This window comes from Dendrobates tinctorius, unplaced genomic scaffold (assembly GCF_039654945.1).
Source record: "Dendrobates tinctorius isolate UK_male_01 unplaced genomic scaffold, ASM3965494v1 ptg000189l, whole genome shotgun sequence".
NCBI classification, from domain to species: Eukaryota; Metazoa; Chordata; class Amphibia; order Anura; family Dendrobatidae; genus Dendrobates; species Dendrobates tinctorius.
The window spans coordinates 9,893,140-9,915,369 of record NW_027361856.1 but is presented as its reverse complement, the minus strand read 5'-3'; the positions used below and the strand labels follow the sequence as shown (position 1 = coordinate 9,915,369).

The following is a 22,230-nucleotide window of genomic DNA, read 5'->3' as shown; positions in this document are numbered from 1 at the left end:
TCTAATAGTAATGTCCCTGTCCTTGTACCATCTTATTGAAATGGTCCCATTATGGTTCTCATAGCAATGTCCCCATCCTGGTCCTATCTTATAGTACTATCCCCATCCTGGTCCCATGTTATAGAAATGTCCTCATTCTGGTTCTCATCTTATAGTACTCTCCCCATCCTGGTCCCATCTTATAGCAATGTCCCCATCCTGGTCCCATCTTATACTGTAGTACTGTCCCCATCCTGATCCCATGTTATAGAAATGTCCTCATTCTGGTTCTCATCTTATAGTACTGTCCCCATCCTGGTCCCATCTTATAGTAATGTCCCCATCCTGTTTCCCATCTTATAGTAATGTCACCATCCCTGTCCCATCTTATAGTAATGTCCCCATCTAGGTCCTATCTTATAGTAATGTCCCCATCCTAATCCAGTTTTATAGTAATGTTCCCATCCTGGTCCCATCTTATATTAATATCACCATCCCGGTTCCCATCTTATAGTAATGTCCCCATCCTGGTCCCATCTTATAGTAATATCCCTATCCTGGTAACCATCTTATAGTAATGTCCCCATCCCTGTCCCACCTTATAGTAATACACCCATCCTGGTCCCATATTATAGTAATGTCCCCATCCTGGTCCCATCTTATAGTACTGTCTCCATCCTGGTCCCATTCTTGTAATGATGTCCTCGTTCTTGGCTCTTTATACACTCACAAAAAAATTCTTCTAACCCTGCTGTCTTGGCAACAAGCATCCGTATCCTTCACAGTCTTGGGGCTTATTAATGACGTCATGTGTGGCTGCTTCGGGACGCTCACGTCACATGCTGGCCTTTGACTCCCGTGATGTGATTGTGTTAGGAGCCCATGGGCCATATGTTTGAGACCCCTGATGTATTTCATACATGTACTTGAGGAGCTAGATCGATATTTATACATGCAGCGGCCCCAGTGGGCTATATCTATATCCGTGCATGTATCGGCCCTAGACGGCTATATTTATATCAGTACATGTTGTTAGCGTGGGTAGTCTGGAGCCGGAAACTCCAGGAGTGGACCCTCTGGACCGTGGCACCGGGCGAGCTGCCAGGTGGAACCGACCCCTATACAGGGACCGTTAGGAGCAGGCCCAGGGGTTCGAGTACCACGGTAGCCGGTACCGAGAGGGGCGGCTCAGGATGGACCTGAGTAGGACTGTGGGACAGAAGTATAGATGACGGAACAGGAACACTGGAGGCAGGACTGGAGTAGGACGGCAGGACTGGAGCAGGATGGAACAGGACCACTGGAGGCAGGACTGGAGCAGGATGGCAGAACTGGAGTAGGATGGAACAGGACCACTGGAGGCAGGACTGGAGTAGGACGGCAGGACTGGAGCAGGATGGAACAGGACCACTGGAGGCAGGACTGGAGTAGGACGGCAGGACTGGAGTAGGATGGAACAGGAACACTGGAGACAGGACTGGAGTAGGATGCTGCGTAGAGCAGGCAGGAAAGGAACTGCAGGAGCTGAGAGAACACGATGCAGCGAGGCCAGTGTGCTTGGAAACACAACAATCAGGCACCTCCCACAGGGGGAAGCGGCCTGATATGCTCCTGTCTGGTCTGCCATTTGTCAGGGAGGTGCTTTCAGGTCAGGGCATAGCCAGAGCACAAGAAGCTGGAGGGAGGCGCGGCCTATGGCGCATGCGCATTGCATGCAGGGACGCCGCCGACCGCGCACCTGCCAGAGGCGACCTCCGTGGATGTCGGGGGGCTGCGGCGTGGGAGCGATGGCCGGGTGAGTACGCAGGGACGGTGTAACACATGCCCTGGCTCAAGGGGCTATATCTATATAAGTACCGGCCCTGGGAGGGGCTATATCTTCATCATACATATCACAGCCCCAAAGGGGTATATCTATATCCATCCATGTACCTCCTTCTGTTGAAGGTGGTGCTGAGGACCGAATATTTGCATGTGGGGAGCTTTTTGGGGTCTTTGTCGCCGTTTTTATTGCACGTTGGGTTGCGTCCCTTTTTATGTCACTTTGGAGAGCAGCCCTTTTTAGTGTCACTTTGGGGTATGGTCCTTTTTGTGTCACTTTGAAGTGCGGCCCTGTTTTTGACACTTTGGGGTGCAGCCCTTTTCGTGACACTTTGGGGTACGGACCTTTTTTGTGATGTGTTGGTTTGTTTTTTGTGACTCGTTGGGGTACTTCCCCTATTGTGACTTATTGGTATACAACACTTTGGTGACACAGTGTGTTACGGACCTTTTTGTGTCACTTTGGGGTGTGGTCCTTTTTGTAACACTTTGGGCTATGAGAGAAAAAGGCATCTGCCGAAACGCAAAGGTTTGGGGGTTGAGGGGCTAATTTTTTGTCTATACATGTAATATTATTGGATTCATAAAATATTGAGAAGCTCTTTGCAAAAACGTCTACTACTGTTCCTTCTGTGCTTGCTGGATATCTCCTTTTCTTGCTTGGATACATCTTTGGGGTATGGCCCTTTTTGGCACGTGTTGGGGTGCAGCCCTCTTTGTGACATGATGGACTATGGCCCTTTTTGGCACGTGTTGGGGTGCAGCCCATTTTTGTGACATGATGGGCTATGGCCCTTTTTGGCACGTGTTGGGGTGCAGCCCTTTTTGTGACATGATGGGGTATGGCCCTTTTTATGACACTTTGGGGTTTGGCCCTTTTTGTGACATGTTGGGGTGCGCTGCCCTTTTTCTTACGTTTTGTGGTGCTGCCCTTTTTGTGATGTGTTGGGGTGCTGCCCATCTTGTGACATGTTGGGGTGCGTCCCTTTTTGTGACATGTTGGGGTGCGTCCTTTTTGTGAGGTGTTTGAGTGCGGCCTTTTTTGTGACACTTTGGGGATACAGCTTCTTTTGTGACGTGTTGGTTGCTCCTCTTTTTGTGACATGTTGGGGTGCGACCCTTTTTGTGACTCTTTAGGGTGAAGCCCTTTTTGTGACACTTTACTGGTACGGCCTTTTTTGTAACATGTTGGAGTGCAGCCCTTTTTGTGACACTTTGGGGTGCGGCCCTTTATATGACGTGTTGGGGTGCGGCTCTTTTTGTAACACTTAGGAGTGCGGCCCTTTATGTGACACTTTGAGGGGTACAGACTTTTTTATGACGTGTTGCGTGCTCCCTTTTTGTGACTTTATGGGGTGCGACCCTTTTTGTGACACTTTAGGGTGAAGCCCTTTTTGTGACACTTTGGTGGTGCGGCCTTTTTTTGTGACATGTTGAGGTATTGCCCTTTTTGTGACACTTTGGGGATGCACCCCTTTTTGTGATGTTTTGGGGTGCGCCCCTTTTTGTGACACTTTGGAGTGTGGCCTGTTTTGTGACCTGTTGTGGTGTGCCTCTTTTTGTGACACTTTTGGTTGCGGCCCTTTTGTGACTTTTGGGTGCGGGCCTTTTTGTGACACTTTTCGGTGCAAACCTTTTTGTAATGTGTTGGTGTGCGCCTTTTTGTGACATGTTGGGTTGTGCCCCATATTGTGACACTTTTGGGTGCACACCTTTTTGTGACACTTTTTGGTGCGGCTCTTTTTGTGACATGTTGAAGTACGGCCCTTTTTGTGACGTGTTGAGGTGCGGCCCTTTTTGTGACACTGGGATGCGGCCCTTTTTGTGATACTTTGGGGTGCAACCCTTTTTGTGGCACTTTGGGGTGCGACCCTTTTTGTGTCACTTTGTGATGCGACCCTTTTTGTGGCACTTTGGGGTGAGGCCCTTTTTGTGACATGCTGTGGTTCGGACAATTTTGTGACACTTTGGGGTGAGGCCCTTTTTGTGACGTGTAGAAGTGCGGCCCTTTTTGTGACACTGTGGGGTGCGGCCCTTTTTGTGATACTTTGGGGTGCGACCATTTTTGTGACACTTTGGGGGATTTCCCTTTTTGACATTTTGGGGTGTGGCCCTTTTTGTGATGTGTTGGGGTTCGACCCTTTTTGTGATGTGTTGAGGTGCGGCCCTTTTTGTGACGTGTTTAGATGTGGCCTTTTTTGTGGCTTGTTGGATTTGCGGCCCTTTCGTGACACTTTGTGTTGAGGCCATATTTGTGAGACTTTGAGGTGAGGCTCTTTTTGACACATTGGGGTGCAACCCTTTTTGTGACACTTTAGAGTACGTCCCTGTTTGGAATACTTTGGGGTGAGGACCTTTTTTGACACTTTGTGGCATGGCCCTTTTCGTGACACTTTGGGGTACGGCCCTTTTTTGTGATATGTTGGGGTGCTGCCCTTTTTGTGACTCCGGGTACTTCCCATTTTGTAACTTAGTGTACAACCCTTTTGTGGCACAGTGGAGTATGGCCCTTTTTGTGACATATTGGGTTGTGCCCCTTTTTGTGACACTTTGGGGTTTGCCACTTTTTGTGACTTGTTGGGGTGGGCCCCTGTGGAGAAACAGGGTCAGTGGGTGCTCTCGTCCACTGGCCCGGCTGCCTTTAGCAAGACTGCATGGACCAGGGCTCATATCACTGAACGCCCGCTCTATCTTCCCGTGGGCAATACACTACACAGACAACACAGGGTTAGGATAAAAAACAGTGTGGCAATACTTTATTGAACCACAACAACCAATAGCAAACAGAGCAATCCCAATTGATTGCCCCAAGATGATGCACATTACAGGGTCTTACCCTTCCGTTGACTCGCCAGGATAATGGTAGATGTTGTGTCCGAGCTCTCAGGGTCGCTGTTCCACCTGTAATGCACACACAGAGAAGAGATATCGACAAACGTAGGGAGATGACCGAGACCAGTCCATAGAGTCCGTACAAGGTCCAAAGCCAGTGGACATAAAGGTCAGAGCTCCCAGGATCGCTATTCCACCTGTGATACACACACAGAGAAGAGGTAGCGACAAGCATAGGCAGATGACAGAGAACAGCCCATAGAGTCCGTACAAGATCCAAAGCCGGTTGACACGAAAGTCACCACCTGGCTTATCCGACCATCCCCATGGAACCAGGCAACTGGCGGGTCCCAAAACCTGGCTTTCGCTAAACATACCCATGGTTCAAAGATGGTCACTAGATCAGATCTGTGTCCTTCTAACCGGAGCCGAAAACCCCTAGGTTGTTTCCTATAGAATCATAGATCCGTGTCCCTCGTGATGGTGCCATGATGAATTGGCTGCAGTCCTGTCTCCGCACCGTTAGGCATTTTGCAGAATATCCTGCTGGTAGCTCTGTGTTACTTCAGGTGGAGTGATGAGATCTGCTCTCTGAGTCTTTTTATACCCGAGGCATGTAAGCTATGGGCCCTTTTTGTGATACTTTGGGGTTCAGCCCTTTTTGTGATGTGTTGGGGTGCACCCCTATTTGTGACACTTTGGGGTGCGGCCCTTTTTGTTACGTGTTGGGGTGCGGCCCTTTTTGTGACACTGTGGGGTGCGGCCTTTTTTGTGATATTTTGGGGTGAGGTCTTTTTTGTAGCCTTTGGGGTGCGACCGTTTTTGTGGCACTTTGGGGTGCGGCCCTTTTTGTAACTTGTTGGGGTGGGCCCTTTTTGTTACACTTTGAGGTGCGCCCCTTTTTGTGACTTGATTGGGTATTCCCCTTTTTGTGACACTTTGGGGTGCACCCTTTTTTGTGACTTGTTGGGGTGCACCCCTTTTTTTGACTCTATGAGGTGCATCCCTTTTTGTGACACTTTGGGGTGCTCCCCTTTTGTGACTTGTTGGGCTGTACCCCTTTTTGTGACACTTTGGGGTACGCCCATTTTTGCGACTTTTGGGGAGGGCCCTTTTTGGGACACTTTGGGGTGCGGCCCTTTTTATGATGTGTTGGGGTGCACCCCTTTTGTGACACTTTGGGGTGCGGCCCTTTTTGTGACGTGTTGATGTGCAGCCCTTTTTGTGACACTGTGGGGTATGGCCATTTTTGTGACACTTTGGGATGAGGTCCTTTTTGTGATGTGTTGGGGTATGACCCTTTTTGTGCCACTTTGGTGTATGGCACTTTTGTGACACTTTGGGGTGATGCCTGTTTTGTGACGTGTTGAGGTGAGGCCATTTTTGTAACACTTTGGGGTACGTCCCTTTTTGTGACACTTTAAGGTGCGGCCTTTTTTGTGACATGACATGTGTCCCTTTTTGTGTTACTTTCGGGTGCGGCCTTTTTTGTGACGTGTTGCGGTGCAGCCTTTTTTGTGATGTGTTGGGGTTCACCACTTTTTGTGACTTGTTGGGGTGGGCCCCTTTTTGTGACACTTTGGGGTGCTGCCCTTTTTGTGATGTGTTGGGGTGTGGCCATTTTTGTGACACTGTGGAGTAAGGCCCTTTTGTGAGACTTTGGGGTGTGAGCTTTTTTGTGGCACTTTGGGGTGAGGCCTTTTTTGTGATGTGTTGAGGTGCTGTCCTTTTTTTGATACTTTGGGGTTTGAACCTTTTTGTGGCACTTTGGGGTTCGGCCCTTTTTGTGACGTGTTGGGATGCAGCCCTTTTTGTGACACTGTGGGGTAAGGCCCTTTTTGTGATACTTTGGGGTGCTGCACTTTTTGTGAAACTTTGGGTTGCGACCCTTTTGGTGGCACTTTGAGGTGCGACCATTTTTCTGGCACTTTGGGGTGAGGCCCTTTTTGTGATACTTTGCGGTGATGCCCTTTTTGTGACGTGCTGAGGTGTGGCCCTTTTTGTGACACTGTGGGGTGCGGCCCTTTGTGATATTTTGGGGTGCTGCCCTTTGTGATATTTTGGGGTGCGACCCTTTTTGTGGCACTTTGGAGTATGGCCCTTTTTGTGACACTTTGAGTTGAGACTCTTTTTGTGACACTTTGTGGTGCACACTTTTTTGTGACACTTTGGGGTGCTGCCCTTTTTGTGACTTGTTGGGTTGCATCCCTTTTTGTGACACTTTGGGGTGTGGCCCTTTTCATGACTTGTTGGGGTGTGCCTTTTTGTGACACTTTGGGGTGCACCCCTTTTTGACTTGTTGGGGTGGGCCTCTTTGGGGTGCGGCCCTTTTTGTGATGTGTAGGGGTGCACCCCTTTTTGTGACACTTTGGGGTGTGGCCCTTTTTGTGACTTGTTAGGGTGCATCCCTTTTTCTGACACTTTGGGGTGGGCCCCTTTTTGTGACACTTTGGGTGCTCCATTTTTGTGACTTGTTGGCGTGCGCCCTTTTTGTGACTCGGGATGTGTTACTTTCAGGTGCGGCCCTTTTGTGACGTGTTGCCGTGCAGCCCTTTTTGTGATGTGTTGGGGTGCGCCCCTTTTTGTGACACTTTGGGGTGTGCCCTTTTTTGTGACACTTTGGGGTGCGTCCCTTTTTGTGACTGGGGGTGCATCCCTTTTTCTGACACTTTGGGGTGTGCCCTTTTTGTGACACTTTAGGGTCACCCCTTTTTGTGACTTGTTGGGGTGGGCCCCTTTTTGTGATACTTTGGGGTGCGGCCCTTTTTGTGACACTGTGGAGTAAGGCCCTTTTTGTGAGACTTTGGGGTGGGAGTCATTTTGTGGCACTTTGGGGTGAGGCCCTTTTGTGACACTTTGGGGTGATGCCTGTTTTTTGACGTGTTGAGGTGAGGCCATGTTTGTAACACTTTGGGGTACGTCCCTTTTAGTGACACTTTAAGGTGCGGCCTTTTTTGTGACACGGGATGTGTCCCTTTTTGCGTTACTTTCGGGTGCGGCCCTTTTTGTGACGTGTTGCGGTGCAGCCCTTTTTGTGATGTGTTGGGGTTCACACCTTTTTGTGACTTGTTGGGGTGGGCCCCTTTTCGTGATACTTTGGGGTGCGCCATTGATGTGTTGGGGTGGGCCCCTTTTTGTGACACTTTGGGGTGCAGCCCTTTTTGTGATGTGTTGGGGTGTGGCTCTTTTTGTGACACTTTGGGGTGCGGCCCTTTTTGTGAGACTTTGGGGTGCGAGCCTTTTTGTGGCACTTTGGGGTGAGGTCTTTTTTGTTATGTGTTGGAGTGCGGCCCTTTTAGTGACACTGGAGTAAGGCCCTTTTTGTGAGACTTTGGGGTGTGAGCCTTTTTGTGATGTGTTGGGGTGCTGTCCTTTTTTTGATACTTTGGGGTTTGACCCTTTTTGTGGCACTTTGGGGTGCGGCCCTTTTTGTGACGTGTTGGGATGCAGGCCTTTTTGTGACACTGTGGGGTAAGGCCCTTTTTGTAATGTGTTGCGGTGCAGCCCTTTTTGTGATGTGTTGGGGTTCACCCCTTTTTGTGATGTGTTGGGGTTCACCCCTTTTTGTGACTTGTTGGGGTGGGCCCCTTTTTGTGACACTTTGGGGTGCGCCCTTGATGTGTTGGGGTGGGCCCCTTTTTGTGACACTTTGGGGTGCGGCCCTTTTTGTGATGTGTTGGGGTGTGGCTCTTTTTGTGACACTTTGGGGTGCGGCCCTTTTGTGAGACTTTGGGGTGCGAGCCTTTTTGTGGCACTTTGGGGTGAGGCCTTTTTTGTGATGTGTTGGAGTGCGGCCCTTTTAGTGACACTGGAGTAAGGCCCTTTTTGTGAGACTTTGGGGTGTGAGACTTTTTGTGGCACTTTTGGGTGAGGCCTTTTTTGTGATGTGTTGGGGTGCTGTCCTTTTTTGATACTTTGGGGTTTGGCCCTTTTTGTGGCACTTTGGGGTACGGCCCTTTTTGTGACGTGTTGGGATGCAGGCCTTTTTGTGACACTGTGGGGTAAGGCCCTTTTTGTGATACTTTGGAGTGCTGCACTTTTTGTGACACTTTGGGGTGCGACCTTTTTGGTGGCACTTTGGGGTACGACCCTTTTTCTGGCACTTTGGGGTGAGGCCCTTTTAGTGACACTTTGGGGTGATGCCGTTTTTGTGACGTGCTGAGGTGTGGCCCTTTTTGTGACACTGTGGGGTGCGGCCCTTTGTGATATTTTGGGGTGCTGCCCTTTGTGATATTTTGGGGTGCATCCCTTTTTGTGACACTTTGTGGTGCACACTTTTTTGTGACACTTTGGGGTACATCCTTTTTGTGACTTGTTGGGTTGCATCCTTTTTTGTGACACTTTGGGGTGTGACCCTTTTCATGACTTGTTGGGGTGTGCCTTTTTGTGACACTTTGGGGTGCACCCCTGTTTGACTTGTTGGGGTGGGCCCCTTTTTGTGATACTTTGGGGTGAGGCCCTTTTTGTGATGTGTAGGGGTGCACCCCTTTTTGTGACACTTTGGGGTGCGGCTCTTTTTGTGACTTGTTAGAGTGCATCCCTTTTTGTGACACTTTGGGGTGCGGCCTTTTTTGTGACTTGTTAGGGTGCATCCCTTTTTCTGACACTTTGGGGTGCTGCCCAATTTGTTGTTGGGGTGGGCCCCTTTTTGTGACACTTTGGGTGCTCCCTTTTTGTGACTTGTTGGGGTGCACCCTTTTTGTGACTCGGGATGTGGCCCTTTTTGTTTTACTTTCAGGTGCGGCGCTTTTGTGATGTGTTGCCTTGCAGCCCTTTTTGTGATGTGTTGGGGTGCTCCCCTTTTTGTGACACTTTGGGGTGTGCCCTTTTTTGTGACACTTTGGGGTGATGCTGTTTTTGTGACGTGCTGAGGTGTGGCCCTTTTTGTGACACTGTGGGGTGCGGCCCTTTGTGATATTTTGGGGTGCTGCCCTTTGTGATATTTTGGGGTGCGACCCTTTTTGTGACACTTTGTGGTGCACACTTTTTTGTGACACTTTGGGGTGCATCCTTTTTGTGACTTGTTGGGTTGCATCCCTTTTTGTGACACTTTGGGGTGTGGCCCTTTTCATGACTTGTTGGGGTGTGCCTTTTTGTGACACTTTGGGGTGCACCCATTTTTGACTTGTTGGGGTGGGCCCCTTTTTGTGATACTTTGGGGTGCGGCCCTTTTTGTGATGTGTAGGGGTGCACCCCTTTTTGTGACACTTTGGGTTGTGGCCCTTTTTGTGACTTGTTAGGGTGCATCCCTTTTTCTGACACTTTGGGGTGCTGCCCAATTTGTTACTTGTTGGGGTGGGCCCCTTTTTGTGACTCTTTGGGTGCTCCCTTTTTGTGACTTGTTGGGGTGCACCTTTTTGTGACTCGGGATGTGGCCCTTTTTGTGTTACTTTCAGGTGCGGCGCTTTTGTGATGTGTTGCCATGCAGCCCTTTTTGTGATGTGTTGGGGTGCGCCCCTTTTTGTGACACTTTGGGGTGTGCCCTTTTTTGTGACACTTTGGGGTGCGTCCCTTTTTGTGACTGGGAGTGCATCCCTTTTTCTGACACTTTGGAGTCACCCCTTTTTGTGACTTGTTGGGGTGGGCCCCTTTTTGTGATACTTTGGGGTGCGGCCCTTATTGTGACACTGTGGAGTAAGGCCCTTTTTGTGAGACTGTGGTGGGAGCCTTTTTGTGGCACTTTGGGTGAGGCCTTTTTTGTGATGTGTTGGCGTGCTGTCCTCTTTTTGATACTTTGGGGTTCGACCCTTTTTGTGACTTGTTGGGATGTAGCCCTTTTTGTGACACTGGGGTAAGGCACTTTTTGTGATAGTTTGGAGTGCCACCCTTTTGGTGACACTTTGGGGTGCGACCCTTTTTCTGGCGCTTTGGGGTGAGGCCCTTTTTGTGACACTTTGGGGTGAAGCCCTTTTTGTGACGTGTTGAGGTGTGGCCCTTTTTGTGACACTGGGGTGTGGCCCTTTGTGATATTTTGGGGTGCGACCCTTTTTGTGGCACTTTGGGGTGTGACACTTTGAGGTGAGGTTCTTTTTGTGACACTTTGTGGTGCGTCCTTTTTTGTGACACTTTGGGGTGCATCCCTTTTTGTGTCTTGTTGGGTTGCATCCATTTTTGTGACACTTTGGGGTGTGGCCCTTTTTATGACATGTTGGGGTGTGCTTTTTTGTGACACTTTGGGGTTCACCCCTTTTTGACTTGTTGGGGTGGGCCCCTTTTGTTATACTTTGGGGTGCTGCACTTTTTGTGAAACTTTGGGTTGCGACCCTTTTGGTGGCACTTTGAGGTGCGACCATTTTTCTGGCACTTTGGGGTGAGGCCCTTTTTGTGATACTTTGCGGTGATGCCCTTTTTGTGACGTGCTGAGGTGTGGCCCTTTTTGTGACACTGTGGGGTGCGGCCCTTTGTGATATTTTGGGGTGCTGCCCTTTGTGATATTTTGGGGTGCGACCCTTTTTGTGGCACTTTGGAGTATGGCCCTTTTTGTGACACTTTGAGTTGAGACTCTTTTTGTGACACTTTGTGGTACACACTTTTTTGTGACACTTTGGGGTGCTGCCCTTTTTGTGACTTGTTGGGTTGCATCCCTTTTTGTGACACTTTGGGGTGTGGCCCTTTTCATGACTTGTTGGGGTGTGCCTTTTTGTGACACTTTGGGGTGCACCCCTTTTTGACTTGTTGGGGTGGGCCTCTTTGGGGTGCGGCCCTTTTTGTGATGTGTAGGGGTGCACCCCTTTTTGTGACACTTTGGGGTGTGGCCCTTTTTGTGACTTGTTAGGGTGCATCCCTTTTTCTGACACTTTGGGGTGGGCCCCTTTTTGTGACACTTTGGGTGCTCCATTTTTGTGACTTGTTGGGGTGCGCCCTTTTTGTGACTCGGGATGTGTTACTTTCAGGTGCGGCCCTTTTGTGACGTGTTGCCGTGCAGCCCTTTTTGTGATGTGTTGGGGTGCGCCCCTTTTTGTGACACTTTGGGGTGTGCCCTTTTTTGTGACACTTTGGGGTGCGTCCCTTTTTGTGACTGGGGGTGCATCCCTTTTTCTGACACTTTGGGGTGTGCCCTTTTTGTGACACTTTAGGGTCACCCCTTTTTGTGACTTGTTGGGGTGGGCCCCTTTTTGTGATACTTTGGGGTGCGGCCCTTTTTGTGACACTGTGGAGTAAGGCCCTTTTTGTGAGACTTTGGGGTGGGAGTCATTTTGTGGCACTTTGGGGTGAGGCCCTTTTGTGACACTTTGGGGTGATGCCTGTTTTTTGACGTGTTGAGGTGAGGCCATGTTTGTAACACTTTGGAGTACGTCCCTTTTAGTGACACTTTAAGGTGCGGCCTTTTTTGTGACACGGGATGTGTCCCTTTTTGCGTTACTTTCGGGTGCGGCCCTTTTTGTGACGTGTTGCAGTGCAGCCCTTTTTGTGATGTGTTGGGGTTCACACCTTTTTGTGACTTGTTGGGGTGGGCCCCTTTTCGTGACACTTTGGGGTGCGCCCTTGATGTGTTGGGGTGGGCCCCTTTTTGTGACACTTTGGGATGCGGCCCTTTTTGTGATGTGTTGGGGTGTGGCTCTTTTTGTGACACTTTGGGGTGCGGCCCTTTTTGTGAGACTTTGGGGTGCGAGCCTTTTTGTGGCACTTTGGGGTGAGGTCTTTTTTGTGATGTGTTGGAGTGCGGCCCTTTTAGTGACACTGGAGTAAGGCCCTTTTTGTGAGACTTTGGGATGTGAGCCTTTTTGTGATGTGTTGGGGTGCTGTCCTTTTTTTGATACTTTGGGGTTTGACCCTTTTTGTGGCACTTTGGGGTGCGGCCCTTTTTGTGACGTGTTGGGATGCAGGCCTTTTTGTGACACTGTGGGGTAAGGCCCTTTTTGTAACGTGTTGCGGTGCAGCCCTTTTTGTGATGTGTTGGGGTTCACCCCTTTTTGTGATGTGTTGGGGTTCACCCCTTTTTGTGACTTGTTGGGGTGGGCCCCTTTTTGTGACACTTTGGGGTGCGCCCTTGATGTGTTGGGGTGGGCCCCTTTTTGTGACACTTTGGGGTGCGGCCCTTTTTGTGATGTGTTGGGGTGTGGCTCTTTTTGTGACACTTTGGGGTGCGGCCCTTTTGTGAGACTTTGGGGTGCGAGCCTTTTTGTGGCACTTTGGGGTGAGGCCTTTTTTGTGATGTGTTGGAGTGCGGCCCTTTTAGTGACACTGGAGTAAGGCCCTTTTTGTGAGACTTTGGGGTGTGAGCCTTTTTGTGGCACTTTTGGGTGAGGCCTTTTTTGTGATGTGTTGGGATGCAGGCCTTTTTGTGACACTGAGGGGTAAGGCCCTTTTTGTGACACTTTGGGGTGCGACCTTTTTGGTGGCACTTTGGGGTACGACCCTTTTTCTGGCACTTTGGGGTGAGGCCCTTTTAGTGACACTTTGGGGTGATGCCGTTTTTGTGACGTGCTAAGGTGTGGCCCTTTTTGTGACACTGTGGGGTGCGGCCCTTTGTGATATTTTGGGGTGCTGCCCTTTGTGATATTTTGGGGTGCATCCCTTTTTGTGACACTTTGTGGTGCACACTTTTTTGTGACACTTTGGGGTGCATCCTTTTTGTGACTTGTTGGGTTGCATCCCTTTTTGTGACACTTTGGGGTGTGACCCTTTTCATGACTTGTTGGGGTGTGCCTTTTTGTGACACTTTGGGGTGCACCCCTGTTTGACTTGTTGGGGTGGGCCCCTTTTTGTGATACTTTGGGGTGAGGCCCTTTTTGTGATGTGTAGGGGTGCACCCCTTTTTGTGACACTTTGGGGTGCGGCTCTTTTTGTGACTTGTTAGAGTGCATCCCTTTTTGTGACACTTTGGGGTGCGGCCTTTTTTGTGACTTGTTAGGCTGCATCCCTTTTTCTGACACTTTGGGGTGCTGCCCAATTTGTTACTTGTTGGGGTGGGCCCCTTTTTGTGACTTGTTGGGGTGCACCCTTTTTGTGACTCGGGATGTGGCCTTTTTTGTTTTACTTTCAGGTGCGGCGCTTTTGTGATGTGTTGCCTTGCAGCCCTTTTTGTGATGTGTTGGGGTGCTCCCCTTTTTGTGACACTTTGGGGTGTGCCCTTTTTTGTGACACTTTGGGGTGATGCTGTTTTTGTGACGTGCTGAGGTGTGGCCCTTTTTGTGACACTGTGGGGTGCGGCCCTTTGTGATATTTTGGGGTGCTGCCCTTTGTGATATTTTGGGGTGCGACCCTTTTTGTGACACTTTGTGGTGCACACTTTTTTGTGACACTTTGGGGTGCATCCTTTTTGTGACTTGTTGGGTTGCATCCCTTTTTGTGACACTTTGGGGTGTGGCCCTTTTCATGACTTGTTGGGGTGTGCCTTTTTGTGACACTTTGGGGTGCACCCCTTTTTGACTTGTTGGGGTGGGCCCCTTTTTGTGATACTTTGGGGTGCGGCCCTTTTTGTGATGTGTAGGGGTGCACCCCTTTTTGTGACACTTTGGGTTGTGGCCCTTTTTGTGACTTGTTAGGGTGCATCCCTTTTTCTGACACTTTGGGGTGCTGCCCAATTTGTTACTTGTTGGGGTGGGCCCCTTTTTGTGACACTTTGGGTGCTCCCTTTTTGTGACTTGTTGGGGTGCACCTTTTTGTGACTCAGGATGTGGCCCTTTTTGTGACACTGTGGGGTGCGGCCCTTTGTGATATTTTGGGGTGCTGCCCTTTGTGATATTTTGGGGTGCGACCCTTTTTGTGACACTTTGTGGTGCACACTTTTTTGTGACACTTTGGGGTGCATCCTTTTTGTGACTTGTTGGGTTGCATCCCTTTTTGTGACACTTTGGGGTGTGGCCCTTTTCATGACTTGTTGGGGTGTGCCTTTTTGTGACACTTTGGGGTGCACCCCTTTTTGACTTGTTGGGGTGGGCCCCTTTTTGTGATACTTTGGGGTGCGGCCCTTTTTGTGATGTGTAGGGGTGCACCCCTTTTTGTGACACTTTGGGTTGTGGCCCTTTTTGTGACTTGTTAGGGTGCATCCCTTTTTCTGACACTTTGGGGTGCTGCCCAATTTGTTACTTGTTGGGGTGGGCCCCTTTTTGTGACACTTTGGGTGCTCCCTTTTTGTGACTTGTTGGGGTGCACCTTTTTGTGACTCAGGATGTGGCCCTTTTTGTGTTACTTTCAGGTGCGGCGCTTTTGTGATGTGTTGCCATGCAGCCCTTTTTGTGATGTGTTGGGGTGCGCCCCTTTTTGTGACACTTTGGGGTGTGCCCTTTTTTGTGACACTTTGGGGTGCGTCCCTTTTTGTGACTGGGGGTGCATCCCTTTTTCTGACACTTTGGAGTCACCCCTTTTTGTGACTTGTTGGGGTGGGCCCCTTTTTGTGATACTTTGGGGTGCGGCCCTTATTGTGACACTGTGGAGTAAGGCCCTTTTTGTGAGACTGTGGTGGGAGCCTTTTTGTGGCACTTTGGGGTGAGGCCTTTTTTGTGATGTGTTGGCGTGCTGTCCTCTTTTTGATACTTTGGGGTTCGACCCTTTTTGTGACACTGGGGTAAGGCACTTTTTGTGATAGTTTGGAGTGCCACCCTTTTGGTGACACTTTGGGGTGCGACCCTTTTTCTGGCGCTTTGGGGTGAGGCCCTTTTTGTGACACTTTGGGGTGAAGCCCTTTTTGTGACGTGTTGAGGTGTGGCCCTTTTTGTGACACTGGGGTGTGGCCCTTTGTGATATTTTGGGGTGTGACCCTTTTTGTGGCACTTTGGGGTGTGACACTTTGAGGTGAGGTTCTTTTTGTGACACTTTGTGGTGCGTCCTTTTTTGTGACACTTTGGGGTGCATCCCTTTTTGTGTCTTGTTGGGTTGCATCCATTTTTGTGACACTTTGGGGTGTGGCCCTTTTTATGACATGTTAGGGTGTGCTTTTTTGTGACACTTTGGGGTTCACCCCTTTTTGACTTGTTGGGGTGGGCCCCTTTTGTTATACTTTGGGGTGCGGCCCTTTTTGTGATGTGTTGGGGTGCACCCCTTTTTGTGACACTTTGGGGTGCGGCTCTTTTTGTGACTTGTTAGAGTGCATCCCTTTTTCTGACACTTTGGGATGCGGCCCTTTTTGTGACTTGTTGGGGTGGGCCCCTTTATGTGACACTTAGGGTGCTCCCCTTTTTGTGACACTTTGGGGTGCTACCCTTTCTGTGGCACTTTGGGGTGCAACACTTTTTGTGACTTGTTGGGGTGCGGCCCTATTTGTGACACTTTGGGGTGAGGCCCTTTTTGTGACGTGTTTATGTGCAGCCCTTTTCGTGACATTGTGGGGTGCTGCCCTTTTTTGATACTTTGGGGTTCGACCCTTTTTGTGGTACTTTGGGGTGCGACCCTTTTTGTGACGTGTTGGGATGCAGCCCTTTTTGTGACACTGTGGGGAAAGGCCATTTTTGTGATACTTTGGGGTGCGGCACTTTTTGTGACACTTTGGGGTGCGACCCTTTTGGTAGCACTTTGGGGTGCGGCCCTTTTTGTGACACATTGGGGTGATGCCCGTTTTGTGACGTGTTGAGGTGTGGCCCTTTTTGTGACACTGTGGAGTGCGGCCCTTTTGTGATATTTTGGAGTGCGACCCTTTTTGTGGCACTTTGGGGTAGGGCCCTTTTTGAGACACTGAGGTGAGGTTCTTTTTGTGACACTGTGTGGTGCGCCCTTTTTTGTGACACTTTGAGGTGCATCCTTTTTGTGACTTGTTGGGTTGCATCCTTTTTGTGACACTTTTGGAGTGCGGTCCTTTTTTTTGTTACGTGTTGGGGTGCGGCCCTTTTTTTTGTTACGTGTTGGGGTGCGGCCCTTTTTGTGACACTGTGGGGTGCGGCCCTTTTTGTGATACTATGGGTTGAGGTCTTTTTTGTGGCACTTTGGGGTGCGATTGTTTTTGTGACACTTTGGAGTGCGGCCCTTTTTGTGACTTATTGGGGTGGGCCCTTTTTGTTACACTTTGGGGTGCGCCCCTTTTTGTGACTTGATGGGGTGTTTCCCTTATTGTGACACTTTGGGGTGCGCCCTTTTTTGTGACTTGTTGGGGTGGACCCCTTTTTGTGACACTGGGGACAGTCCCTTTTTGTGATACTTTGGGGTGCACCCCTTTTTGGAACACTTTGAGGTGCTCCCCTTTTTGTGACTTGTTGGGGTGTACCCCTTTTTGTGACACTTTGGGGTATGCCCATTTTTGTGACTTTTTGGGGTGGGCCTCTTTTTGTGACTGTGAGGGCGGGCCCTTTTTGTGAGACTTTGGGGTGCGGCCCTTTTTATGATGTGATGGGGTGCAACCTTTTTGTGACACTTTGGGGTGCGGCCCTTTTTGTGACGTGTTGAAATGCGGCCCTTTTTGTGACTGTGGGGTATGGCCCTTTTTGTGACACTGGGATGAGGCCCTTTTTGTGATGTGTTGGGGTGAGGCTCTTTTTGTGACTCTTTGGGGTGCACCCTTTTTGTGACTTGTGGTGTGACCCTTTTTGTGTTACTTTGAGGTGCGGCCCTTTTTGTGATGTTTTGGGGTACGCCCCTTTTCGTTGCACTTTGGGGTGCGCCATTTTTGTTATACTTTGGGATGCGTTCCTTTTTGTGATTTGTTGGAGTGCATCCCTTTTTCTAACTCTTTGCGGTGCGGTACTTTTTGTCACTTTGGGGTGCGGCCCTTTCTGCAATTTATTGGAGTGCGGCCCTTTCTGCAAGATATTGGGGTACGGCCCTTTACGATATGTGTTTGGGTAAGGCCTTATTTGAGACGTATTGGGGTACAACCTTTCTCTCGGCCCTTCCTCAGGCCACTCCTGCATGGCCTTCCTTCTTCTGTGCAGCCATTAGAGGGTTAATCTTCAGTATTCAGGGGGAATCGTCCTCTTCTTGTTTCCTGAGGTGATGACATCAGTGAGGTGGGGGACGCCAAGTCCTTGTGGTCATCACCTCGGTAACACAATCCCTATGAGGAATGCTGCAGGATCAGAGCCAGGGCCTTTCATATGGAAACACGCTGGACAATGGTGGTCCTCTGGAAATGGCTTTGTGCTGGAGTCCTGGGGGTGACCCCAAGGTGGTTCCCCCCACCGGGCCTGCCAGCACTGAGATCATGGGATGAAAGCGCAGGCGACATGTGCAGGCACATTAAGCAGTTGCAGCGTGGACGCTCATGGCTTTCTCATGCCTCCTACAGGGTGAAGCTTTACGAGGGCGTGGACCTGGTGGCCGACTCTGGAGTCGTCATAGACACCACCATGCGCGGGGGCCGATTAGGGGCGTTCTGCTTCTCTCAGGAGAACATCATCTGGTCCAACCTGCAGTACAGGTGTAATGGTGAGTGGGGGTGCATCACTTTGCCGGACAGCGCGAAAGGGGGTTCTTTTTGCTAAATGGTGCTGAGATGCGTCTCGCTGGTGGACAGCGAGTGTGGATGTGTCTCTAATAGACGGTGGACGCGGGGGTACGTCTCTCTGATGGAAGGTGGACGCGGGGGTGCTTCTCTCAGATGGACAGTGGGTGGTGATGCATCTCTCTGATGGACGGTGGACACGGGGTACATATTTCAGAGGGATGGTGGACGCAGGGGTGCGTCTTTCAGATGGACAGTGGGTGGTGATGCCACTGATGGACAGTGGGCGCGAGGGTGTGTCTATCTGATGGACGGTGGATACGAGAGTGCATCTCTCAGATGGATGGTGAGTGGTGATGCGTCACTCTGATGGACGGTGAATGGGGATGCTTCACTCTGATGGACATTGGAGTCGCAAGGGTGCGTCTCTCTGATGGATGGTGAGTGGGGATGCATCGCTTTGATTGACTGTGAGTGGAGATGCATCGCTCTGATGGACACTGGCCGCGGGGGTGCATCTTGCTGATGAATGGGACAGTGCGTTTCTCTACTGGATGGGGGGCACAGGGGTCCTTCACTCTGGTTGGTGCGCGGTGCGTATCTCTGATGGACAGCAAGTGGAGATGCGCCGCTCTGGACTGTGTGGTGGACGTTGGGATTCGTCTAGATGATGGATGGTAAGTAGGCATGCGTAGCTCTGGATGGTGGACGCGGGGGTGCATCTCGCTGATGGATGGTGAGGATGCTTCACTCTGCCCGATGGTGAGCGTGGGGGTGTGTCTCTCTGATAGACGGTGAGTGGGGGGATGCGTTGCTCTGATGGACGGTGGGCATGGGGGTGTGTCTCTCTAATGGATGGAGAGTGGGAATGCATCGCTCTGCTGGACTGTGGGCGCAGAGTTGCGTCTCTGCTGGACAATGGGCGTGGGGGTGCGTCTCTCTGATGGATGGTGAGTGGGGATGTGTCTGTCTACTGTACGGTGGGCGCAGGGGTGTGTCTTGCTGCCGGACAGAGAGTGAGAGTGTGTCTCGCTGCTGGAGGGTGCAAGGGAGTGCATCTTGCTGGACAGTGGGTGCAGGGGGGTGCGTCGCTCTGATGGACAGTGGGTGCGGGGGTCCGTCGCTCTGATGGACAGTGGGCGCGGGGGTGTGTTGTTCTGATGGACAGTGGGCGCGGGAGTGCGTTGCTCTGATGGACAGTGGAAGCGGGGGTGCGTTGCTCTGATGGACAGTGGGGGTGCGTCGCTCTGATGGACAGTGGGAGCAGGGGTGCGTAGCTCTGATGGACAGTGGGGTGCGTTGCTCTGCAGGGGGATGTGCGGGGAGCTTTAGGCCGGACCACGCTCACGTCTCCTCTCTCGCAGACACCATCCCAGAGGACTTTGAGCCATACAGAAGGATCGTGTTGGATGGACGGGAATGAGCACCCCGCTCTGTGGTCACCGCCGCGCCCCGGGGTCCATACATTCCATGTGTGGAGAGGAGACATCCGGTAGAGGAACCCCATCTTTGTGTGCGGAGTCGCTGTTGTGCGCGTCATGTGGAGGCCGGACATGTGGACATGAGACTGGAGCTGCTCCGTCAGCAGGAGGGCGAGACGCCCGTGTAACGTCCGTGTGATGCTCCACACCCACCATAAAGTCTGGAGGATAACAGCCGTCTACTGTGTGCTTCATATATAGGACCCGCAGAGCATTGCAGCTGTGATAGAAGGATATCAGGATCCGCAGAGCATCACAGCTGTGGTAGAAGGGTGTCAGGACCCGCAGAGCATCACAGCTGTGGTAGAAGGGTGTCAGGACCCGCAGAGCATTGCAGCTGTGATAGAAGGGTGTCAGGAACCGCAGAACATCACAGCTGTGGTAGAAGGGTGTCAGGACCCGCAGAGCATCACGCTGTGGTAGAAGGGTGTCAGGATCCGCAGAGCATCACGCTGTGGTAGAAGGGTGTCAGGATCCGCAGAGCATCACGCTGTGGTAGAAGGGTGTCAGGACCCGCAGAGCATCACAGCTGTGGTAGAAGGGTGTCAGGACCCGCAGAGCATTGCAGCTGTGATAGAAGGGTGTCAGGAACCGCAGAACATCATGCTGTGGTAGAAGGATATCAGGATCCGCAGAGCATCACGCTGTGGTAGAAGGGTGTCAGGACCCGCAGAGCATTGCAGCTGTGATAGAAGGGTGTCAGGATCCGCAGAGCATCACGCTGTGGTACAAGGATATCAGGATCCGCAGAGCATCACGCTGTGGTAGAAGGGTGTCAGGATCCGCAGAGCATCACGCTGTGGTAGAAGGGTGTCAGGGCCCGCAGAGCATCACAGCTGTGGTAGAAGGGTGTCAGGACCCGCAGAGCATTGCAGCTGTGATAGAAGGGTGTCAGGAACCGCAGAACATCACGCTGTGGTAGAAGGATATCAGGATCCGCAGAGCATCACGCTGTGGTAGAAGGGTGTCAGGACCCGCAGAGCATTGCAGCTGTGGTAGAAGGATATCAGGATCCGCAGAGCATCACGCTGTGGTAGAAGGGTGTCAGGACCCGCAGAGCATCACAGCTGTGGTAGAAGGATATCAGGATCCGCAGAGCATCACGCTGTGGTAGAAGGGTGTCAGGACCCGCAGAGCATCACAGCTGTGGTAGAAGGGTGTCAGGACCCGCAGAGCATTGCAGCTGTGATAGAATGGTGTCAGGAACCGCAGAACATCACGCTGTGGTAGAAGGATATCAGGATCCGCAGAGCATCACGCTGTGGTAGAAGGGTGTCAGGACCCGCAGAGCATTGCAGCTGTGGTAGAAGGATATCAGGATCCGCAGAGCATCACGCTGTGGTAGAAGGGTGTCAGGACCCGCAGAGCATCACAGCTGTGGTAGAAGGGTGTCAGAACCCGCAGAGCATTGCAGCTGTGATAGAAGGGTGTCAGGATCCGCAGAGCATCACGTTGTGGTAGAAGGATATCAGGATCCGCAAAGCATCACGCTGTGGTAGAAGGGTGTCAGGATCCGCAGAGCATCACGCTGTGGTAGAAGGGTGTCAGGATCCGCAGAGCATCACGCTGTGGTAGAAGGGTGTCAGGACCCGCAGAGCATCACAGCTGTGGTAGAAGGGTGTCAGGACCCGCAGAGCATTGCAGCTGTGGTAGAAGGGTGTCAGGACCCACAGAGCATCTCAGCTGTGGTAGAAGGGTGTCAGAACCCGCAGAGCATTGTAACTGTGACAAAAAGGTGTCAGGACCTGCAGAGCATCACAGCTGTGGTAGAAGGGTGTCGAAACCGCAGAGCATCGCAGCTGTGGTAGAAGGGTGTCAGGACCCACAGAGCGTCGCAGGTGTTGTAGAAGGGTGTCAGGACCTGCAGAGCATTGCAGCTGTGATGGAAAGGTGTCAGGATCCGCAGAGCATTGCAGCTGTAGTAGAAGGGAGTCAGGACATGCAGAGCAACGCAGCTGTAGTAGAAGGGTGTCCGGACCCGCAGAGCATTGCAGCTGTGTAAAGGGTATCAGGATCCGCAGAGCATCTCAGCTATAGTAGAAGGGTATCAGGACCCGCAGAGTATCTAAGCTGTGGTAGAAGGGTGTCAGAACCCGCAGAGCATCGCAGTAGTTGTAGAAAGGGTGTCAGGACCTACAGAGCATTGCAGCTGTGATGGAAAGGTGTCAGGATCCGCAGAGCATTGCAGCTGTGGTAGAAGGGAGTCAGGACATGCAGAGCAATGCAGCTGTAGTAGAAGGGTGTCCGTACCCGCAAAGCATCGCAGCTGTGGTAGAAGGGTGTCAGGACCCGCAGAGCATCTCAGCTGTAGTAGAAGGGTGTCAGGACCCGCAGCGCAGCTGTGGTACAAGGGTGTCACGACCTCCAAAGCATGAGCAGCTGTTGTAGAAGGGTGTCAGAACCCGCAGAGCATCGCAGCTGTTGTAGAAAGGGTGTCAGGACCCGCAGAGCATCGCAGCTGTGATAGAAGAGTGTCAGCATCGCAGCTGTTGTAGAAAGATGTCAGGACCCGCAGACCATCGCAGCTGTGATAGAAGAGTGTCAGCATCGCAGCTGTGGTAGAAGGGTGTCAGGACCTGCAGACCATCGCAGCTGTGATAGAAGAGTGTCAGGACCTGCAGAGAATCGCAGCTGTGGTAGAAAGGTGTCAGGACACGCAGAGCATCACAGCTGTGGTAGAAGGGTGTCAGGACCCGCAGAGCATCGCAGCTGTGGTAGAAGGGTGTCAGGACCCACAGAGCATTGCAGCTGTTGTAGATGGGTGTCAGGACCCGCAGAGCATTGCACCTGTGGTAGAAGAGTGTC

At 51.2% G+C, this 22,230-nt stretch overlaps 1 protein-coding gene across 2 annotated transcripts in view; it reads left to right on the top strand.

Moving 5' to 3' along the window:
- The window catches only part of THBS3 (thrombospondin 3), a 138,039-nt gene extending 118,442 nt beyond the window's left edge, over positions 1–19,597 (top strand). For both annotated transcript variants that reach the window (XM_073552368.1, XM_073552367.1), the window contains exons 22-23: positions 17,789–17,928; positions 19,309–19,597. In XM_073552368.1, the coding sequence (XP_073408469.1) occupies positions 17,789–17,928; positions 19,309–19,367 (199 nt within the window). In that variant the 3' untranslated portion in view covers positions 19,368–19,597. The remainder of the gene's footprint in view (positions 1–17,788; positions 17,929–19,308) is intronic.
- The last annotated feature ends 2,633 nt before the right edge of the window (positions 19,598–22,230 follow it).